Source organism: Neophocaena asiaeorientalis, unplaced genomic scaffold (assembly GCF_003031525.2).
Source record: "Neophocaena asiaeorientalis asiaeorientalis breed wild unplaced genomic scaffold, Neophocaena_asiaeorientalis_V1.1 scaffold120, whole genome shotgun sequence".
Classification (NCBI taxonomy): domain Eukaryota; kingdom Metazoa; phylum Chordata; class Mammalia; order Artiodactyla; family Phocoenidae; genus Neophocaena; species Neophocaena asiaeorientalis.
The window spans coordinates 635,494-644,064 of NW_020185322.1; the positions used below are offsets into that span (position 1 = coordinate 635,494).

At 41.1% G+C, this 8,571-nt stretch overlaps 1 protein-coding gene across 1 annotated transcript in view; it reads right to left on the reverse strand.

The window, feature by feature from the left end:
• Nucleotides 1-8,571, reverse strand: part of CAMK1D (calcium/calmodulin dependent protein kinase ID) — a 406,078-nt gene that overhangs the window by 151,483 nt on the left and 246,024 nt on the right. The window contains exon 3 of the mRNA XM_024734155.1: nt 2,387-2,461. Coding sequence (XP_024589923.1) covers nt 2,387-2,461 — 75 coding nt within the window. The remainder of the gene's footprint in view (nt 1-2,386; nt 2,462-8,571) is intronic.

Below are 8,571 nucleotides of genomic sequence, written 5' to 3' on the forward strand. Positions count from 1 at the left end.
CTTTTTTCATTCCCTCCCTCCCTCCCTTTCTTTCTTTTTTGCCATTGCTTTTTTAAAAATCTCACTGATTAAGATAACGAATGGAGGAGAGGAAGGAATAAGAGGGAGGTCAATTTGAATTTTCAAAACATCTGACATAAAACATTTTAAAGGATTATAATTACGACATTCAAATACACTTAATATTTAGAACTAAACTATCAGTGTTTTACCAAATAGAATTCCTTTGGGGACCAACCAGAATCAACGTAAATTGCAGATGACATGATTGTTTAGATAGAAAATGCTAAGAAATCCACAAAACAACTACTACAAACAATAAGTGAATTTAGCAAGATTGTAAGTTAATGTACAAAAATCAACTGTATTTTTACAACAGAAGCAAGTCACTGGAAAAATGAAGTAAAAACCCATTTACAACAAGATCAAAAAAAAATTTCAGAATAAATTCAACAAAGATATGGAAGACTTACACACTGAAAACAATAAAATAGTAAGAGAAATGTTCTAAAGTTCATTCCATTCTGGACACTTTCATGCTCTCCTGTCAACCTCTCTTTATATACACTACTGCTCATAAGTATACAATCAAGTTGCTTAGAAAGGTAGAATTCAAATGTACTTGAACTTTATCTCATAAAATTAAAGACCATCTGCAGAGACAAACTGATAAAATAATTCCACAGAGAAAGTAGAAAGGCCCAGTTACTTTGCTAAAGTTCACCCAGCCAGTAAGAGGCAGAGCTGAGACGTACATATTTGGGGTGTTTCCTCTTATTTAGTGATGGTTTCATAAACAGAGAACTTAAAGCAAGTGAATGCATATAGCTTTGCATTCAAGTATTAATATCTTGCTTTTTGCATCGCCAATAAAAAAGCACACATTTAAAGGTACTACAGACATTTTGTGGGGCTTTTTCTTGTCCCCAGAATGTTCCGTTTTTCCTATTGGGCAGTCAATATTTGATGGAAAAGTGATTCACCTGCTTCTTTAAGAGTTGATTCTGCATAAAAGAAAGTCACATGAGTTTCTAGGAAGGATATCAGATCTGGGGGGAACTACAAATGTGGTGAATCATAAAACAAACAGAATAGCAAGGAACTAGGAAAGATCGCACTTAGGATACTGAAAATTAACACGGAGTCACCAGTCACTGCCTAACGGCAGACAACGACACACAAACCTGTAAAACTGCTGGTCATCACCTAGGACTGTCATTTGTCAGAGAAAAACTGCCCACATGCTTCCAACTTGACACTTTTATAAGTGTTTATACAAAAGTGTCGTAATCTACTAAAAATACTTTAAAAATAATGAAAGATTAAATAAATGCAATGATGAAAACTTATTTGCATCCTAACATGATTCCAAGTTAATGTGTTGTTTAAACATTCATAAGAAAAAGGAAAATCGATGAAAAAGAAATTGTTAGCCTGACCCTCAAATCTTCTAAATACCTTTGGAAATTCAAAGTCTGAAAATCATTAATAAATAATGAAATTTAAGTATATATTCTGACCTTCAGCAAAAATCCTCTTTGGTCATTAAGCTCAGTAACACAGCGTTCCAGAATTTACTCAAGTCGTGGTGAACATGTAGCACTCTGATACAGTTTCCGTCACTTAATTATAACAAGTTTAGTCCTGGAATACTCCTACGAGTTACATCACTTAGAATAAAGCATTTGTGTATGTGGGCAGGCTCATTTCACCTCACATAAAAAAACCAAAAAACAAAAAAACATCTGTTCAAGTATAGCCTCTACCTAGATATTTGGCTTTCTTATTTCTTCCACCTTCTGGTAAGCTCCAGAGTTACTGGAATGCAGAAATATTCTAAAGGGGGACTATGGTAATGGCATAGTCCAACTCCAATTATACGTCTCGTATGTTTGGCATGAATCACATGTGCATTTATCTGCCAGCAGAAGAGAAGGGAAGGGACAGAACACACAGCTACCATCTGCTGCCATCCCCCAGCCTCCCTAGAAATGAAGACAAGGGTGGGAGTTTCTCCTGGAGACAGGAGCAGAGTGTATTCACAGTGGGCCCACTGAAGTGCTTTCAGGAAGCAACATTTGGACCTTGCACATTAAAAAAGCAAAAGAGACATCATCCTAAATAGAGCAACCCTGCAACAGTAGCATTGGATTCCATTATGAGGACTCCAGATTTTCGGTCTGATCCAGCAGCCGCAGATGAGACCAAGTGAGGTCTAAAGACCACTGTTCTTACACGGACACATTCTTGCCCACTGCCCTACAGTTCCCACCACTCCCTGCTGTCTTGCCTGGCCCACTCCATTAATTTATTTTACCTCCTGGCCCTTTAGGCATTTGAGTTTGCAACCCCTGGTCTGCACTCATCAATTAAATCAGGTACTTACAGTTGCATGACCAAGTACAAGTGATTTGGGCTTTCATAGATGTCTTCCAGGGCCACAATGTTTTCATGCTTAATCCTGAAAGAAAAAAAAAAAGCACACACACAGAATAGTAAGTACGAGACATGCAAACTTATTTTTAAAAAAAAACATGTCATTATAGCAAAAAGTTCTAAGACAGAATCGAAACTCCTTAAGGTGACATTTTTAAGACACCTCTCCATCTTGTCCCCAAACTTTTTCCCAGACCCACCTCCCATGCTCTCTGCTCTTCTTCTTTCTGGAGGCTCTATATCTTACAATGTAGCAATACTGGATTAACTCTCACTGCTTCATGTATATCCCACTCTCCTGGCATTTATTCATATGAATCCCAGGAATGGGCCAAAATCCTATTATCCTGCAGGGCCCAACTCAAATGGCTGAGCCCCCAAGGAGAATTTAATCGCTCCCTCTTCTGTAGTCTCACAACGGCCAGAACAGACTGGCCTGAATAGTCCACTGTATGCAAATCCATCCCCACAACAGGCTAGATGGTCCAGGGAACAGTTTCGTCCTCATGTTCCTGACTCCAGCGTAAGCAATGGAAAACCACACTGAGCTCCTCACTGGGGCTCTAGTCACCATCACCAACATAGGTCAGCTCAACACCCCGAGCGAGCTAGACTGGTGCTACCCCAAGAGTGCTTCCCAAACAGGCGACACCAGCATCTCCTGAGAGATTGTGAGAAATGGAAATTCTCAGGCTGGGCCCCGTCATACAGAATCAGAATCCCTGAGGCTGGGGCCCAGGAATCTGCCTCAACAAGGTCCTCAGATGATCATCCCACACAAAGTGGAGCTGGAGAAATTCTGTATCAAACCAGGGCTTCTCAAACCTCAGGGCGCACATGAATCACCCGGGGTCCTGGTTCCACTGCACACTCTGATTCAGTGGGTCCAGGACAGGGCCCGAGAGTCTGCATTGCTAACAAGCTCCCAGGAGATGCTGATGCTGCTGGTCTGCGGGCCACACTGGGAGCAGCAAAGTCCTAACGACTGAACGAAGGGAGAAGGAACCAGTCCAAGTCTAGCCCCTCGAAATACCGATTAGGAACAGCCTCTGCTCGGAATGTAAGGTTTGGTATTTGCTGAAAGCATTTGAGAGAAGAATCCTTTCATTATGAGCTAGTTAGCTCTTACTACACACTTTTTCTCTGAAATGACTGCTGAGCCATTTAAAAGCAAGCACTGAACGGGCAGATTCCTGTGAACCCTTGAAAGCAGGGACTACATCTTACTCATTCTGTTTCCACTTAGTACCTAGCATAGAGCTGCTTGATAAATGTTTGCTGAGTGAATAAATGATATTTAAGGCTTTTGTTCCTAAACGGCAAGTCATTATTTATTTAGGGAAAATGGATGCAACTTTCCTAAGTGTGAGCTGTCTTCCCCTCAAAAGAAGTTTATAAGGAATATTATCTTCCCTTTGAGCAGATGAAAGAAGAGAACAAAAGAATTAACCAGGAGAGGTAATGTTTTGCTTCAACTGCTGCGGTTCTTATTAGCCAATGCAGTTGATGTGTAGGAAGTGAGAAGACAGAGTATCCCAAATTCACATTTCACCCGCTTCTAACGTGGAGAACCTGATCATTTGTTAGCAATGGTTTCTGTGATGTCTGAGCAAAATAACATCAGCAACATATCATGTGAACCAGCTAAACTATGCCACCAAGGAAACCATGAGAGATTAATCTGGAACTGCTGAGACCCTAGGTGTCTGTGGAAGTATCATTATTGGACACACCTGAAAGAATATGACAAAAACAGTATACAGCGCATAGATTTTCCCTCTTTTCAATTAAAAAAAGTTGCCATTGGAATCAATCACATGGGCACGAATATTTTCTTTCAGTGAAGTTAATTTAGGGGTTAATTAGCAGCTTAGATTCATGGGAACACGAAAAGAATGGGGTTTATATGGAGAGTTGCCAGATAAAATACAGGGCACCCAGTTAACGTTTGATTGTAGATAAACAATGAATACTTTTTAAATATAAGTGTGTCCCAAACATTGCATTGTTGTTTATCTGAAATTCAAATGTAACTGGGTCCTAGATCCGGCCACCCAAGTACATGAATCACAGTCAATGAGCCTCCAAACTGGGCTTAGGGGTTTGTACCTGGAGTCCCAGCTCCCCTCAGAGGTTCAGCCAAGAAGACAATTTGAGCCCTGGACTACAGCCATTAATATTCAACTATATACAGAGAATCAACTATGTACAAAGCACATGCCTGGCCAACGCAGGAGACTCTAATAAATTAAGAACATAAATCCCTTCTTTGTATGCAGGGGCTAGAGAAATTAAAGTCTATTTAACCGTTATGTCTTACATGAGTTCTTACAGTGGCTGAAATGCTATTGCTACTGACTCTCCTTCTTAGCGGATGAATCAAGCCAGCAAGCAATCATCATTTCCTGACTTTCTGCTCTGTGTCTGATACAAGAAAACTATAAAATAAGGTTTTTCCTTCCAAAATCTTATCACCCTGATGGGGAGACCCATGAAGCAATTAGGGAGGAATTAAACGTTACGCTCTGCAGAATTGTTAAATTCAGAGAAAGCAAGGCCCTGGGTCAGAATTATGGTGAAGCCCTCAAAAAGTGATGGAGGTTGAGCTGGGTTGGGTAATGTGTGAATAAGCATATTAGAAATTTCAAAGAAATCTTAAAGTGGCCTCTTAAATGTCTCTTAAGAAAAGTGGTTTAATTCACTTGTAAATGTTAGAACGCGAATGAAGAAAACATCCTGATCCCTCAGAGCTGTTCTCAGGTACTTTATTCCCCCTCAGATTCCTTAAGATGTACAAAAACTGAACTTAGGGCTTCCCTGGTGGCACAGTGGTTGAGAGTCCGCCTGCCGATGCAGGAGACACAGGTTCGTGCCCCACTCCGGGAAGATCCCACTTGCTGCGGAGCGGGTAGGCCCCGTGAACCATGGCCGCTGAGCCTGCGCGTCCGGAGCCTGTGCTCCACAACGGAGGAGGCCACAACAGTGAGAGGCCCATGTACCACAAAAAGATATACAAAAACTGAACTTAAATTTTTTACATTATTTCAGTACCTAGGCTATCTTCACAAAATGCCATGTGAATATCCATCCACACATCTCTGGGCGCCCACCATGTATCAGGCACATGACTAGGAATCACAGCAGCGACATCTCAGCCCTCACGGAGCTCCATCTTTCTTCTGTTTACCAGAAATCATCCTCGTCATAATTAGTATTGACTCCTGGGAGCCACGCATAACAAGCTTACATATCATGTAAACTCGTCTCATGTATCTTGCAAATATTTGAGGGATATAATTTCCCTACTTAGTTTACTCTTCCTATCATCGACCAATTTCCCTTCAACATGGTTTATATTCCTACCATCATGTTATTGTCACTCTTGTTTGTCCAGACTAGAGCATTCAGAACTGAAAGTAACGATCCCAGTGTAAGATACAGCACCAAGAACAACATATTAAATAACAGAGTAGAACTATTAACCATCATGAGCTGGATATTAAAGTCTAACATGAGGTTCACTTTTTTAAGGCAGCTACACAGCTGCTGGCATATAAAGAAGATAAGCTCCATGGGGGTAGGGATTTTTGACTATTTTGTTCACTACTGTCTCCCCAGTGCTAAGAAAAGGGCATGGCAGGTAGTACTTTCAATACATGTTAGAGTGAATTAATGAATGACTGGATGGATGAATGGAAGAATATAAAGTTTAGGGTCAATTAAATGACCAGATCATTTTTACCTGAACTTCTGCCAAACAAGATCTCCTTTCTTATTCAGGCTTGACCTTTTGAGCTTAACGTCTTCGTTTTAGCTTCATTCAACCCAATCTTTTGGGTTCCATGCAATGCTTCAAATGATCAGAAACAGTCTGAATTTCGATTCTCTCTTCCATTATAGTTACTACCCCTCTCCACTTTGGGCCACGTGCATATTTTGTTGGTACACATTCATACCGTATGTCTTCATCCAAATTCCTAGTTAAAGTCTTAAGTGAGAGAGTTACATGCCAGAACTCCATGGTATTCCACCAGAGACCCCATCAAGAAAACCAAGACATTAATCAGCTGGCTTCAATGGCTGCTGAGTTACAAACCCAGCAGTCTTAGCCCACATTTTACTGAACTAACCATAAGTAGACAATTAGATTCTCGGCTGAAATGGCATTCCTCACTTTTACACAGCACAGAATACTATTTGAAAGGGAAATGGAATGTTTGGGAAGTTTTGTTCTTAGTAAACCCATGGTGACTTCTAGCAACTACTACAGTCTTTACTAAATGATTATAAACCATATGCTTAATTTACTGTTCCAGAACTTTGCTGTGCATTGGAGCCAAACTTCCCTGTTTATACATCTCACAGCCTACCTTTTTCGTATTTGGAAAATTTGCCGACATCTCTTATATTGTTTTCTCAAATATTTCAACTGTGACTTTTTTGTGATAAGTGCAATTTCCTTAGTCCCCTGGTATGTAACACATCTAAACCTAGTGAACTAATTTTATAACTTTCTTTAGGCCCCACTTACATAGCTGTTTTGTACATACCATTTACTGAGTGTTAAGTCTGTGTCAAAACTATACTAAGCATTTTTAAGGATTTCATTTAATACAGCAATCCTACAAAGTAGCTATCATTCTCCCTATTTTTAAAAGAGGAAAACTAAGACCCCCAAGAGGCTAAGAAAGTATTCCAAGGTCATACAACTAGTAACTGGAATTGCCAAGATTCTAACTCCCAAGACCCTGTTCAAGCACTTATAACTTCATATTAACTAGTAGCTATGAGAATACCGAACAGTTCACATAAATTCAGTCATTTGCATAGAATTACCACACCTAAAGCATTAAATTTCATAACTAACAATATGATATCCACTTCTGAGGGGAGTGGGGCAGAGATATGTTCTACTATCCTGAAATCTACTGGAAGCTCTCAGGATACTTGGTTATACACATCCTGACAGATGATATCCCAGCGGGTCAAAGGGAACCAGAGGCAGAGATATTCAGAAGCAGAAGGAACAGTTAGGAGTCCAGAAATTACAATTAGGAAGAGCCTTGCATCAGCCTACATCTGCTGGTATCATCAGAAGGGGGAAGAAAGTGGACAGAGAAAAGAGGTGGGGCATCTCAGCTACAAGCAAATGAAAACCAAGGTTCTGTTAACCTTGCATAGCGAAATACCTGTAGGTCAGTACTCGGTCTCTCCAAAACATGGCCAAGAGGACCTTCAAACATGAGCAATGTCCACCCGCAAACAGCAATCCTTTCTAAAATATGCATAATTCAAAAGAATAATATCACTGAAAGCAACTCTGTGATGAAAAGAACCTCTCAATTTTTTTTTTTTTTTTGGTACGTGGGCCTCTCACTGCTGTGGCCTCTCCTGTTGCGGAGCACAGGCTCCGGACGCGCAGGCCCAGCGGCCATGGCTCACGGGCCCAGCCGCCCCACGGCACATGGGATCCTCCCGGACCGGGGCACGAACCCGCGTCCCCTGAATTGGCAGGCAGACTCCCAACCACTGTGCCACCAGGGAAGCCCCTCTCTTAATTTTAATCACTTATCTACCAGGCCCAAAGTAAGCGCTGTCTGGTATATCTATGTACAGAGGGTAAATGGTTTAGGTGGTAATCTTCTCTAAAGTCTCCATAATCTACAATAATGGACAGAAGAGGTGGATAGAGGGAAGTGGGCCCAGGCAGAGAGAGGGAGAGAAAAGTTGAATGGGAAAACAGCATATGGGCACTGAGGCAGACTTCTGCCTGCATGGTAACTGACAGCCAAGCAAGAAAACCCTAGAAAGAGCCAGGAAAACATTTTAAAGTTAATTCATGCAAAAAAATCGTGCCAAGTAGGCCCCATTCCAAACCCCCAGGCTGGAGAGAACATCAGGACCCAAAGGACGGGCATCCTATTGACTACACATGCTCCTATGAAAATGACAGTGACATCATTTCTCCCTCTGGTCTAATTCTCCATGGTCCAAGGAGCCACACATTTTGAACTCCATATGTACTGAGGAAAGTTAGAAAAACACAAAAGAGAAGAGAAGAGAAAGGAAAATCCAACATTTTTTGCTTGTTTTCATCCTATCATGGTTCACTAACCTGGAGGGGGGAGGCGGGGA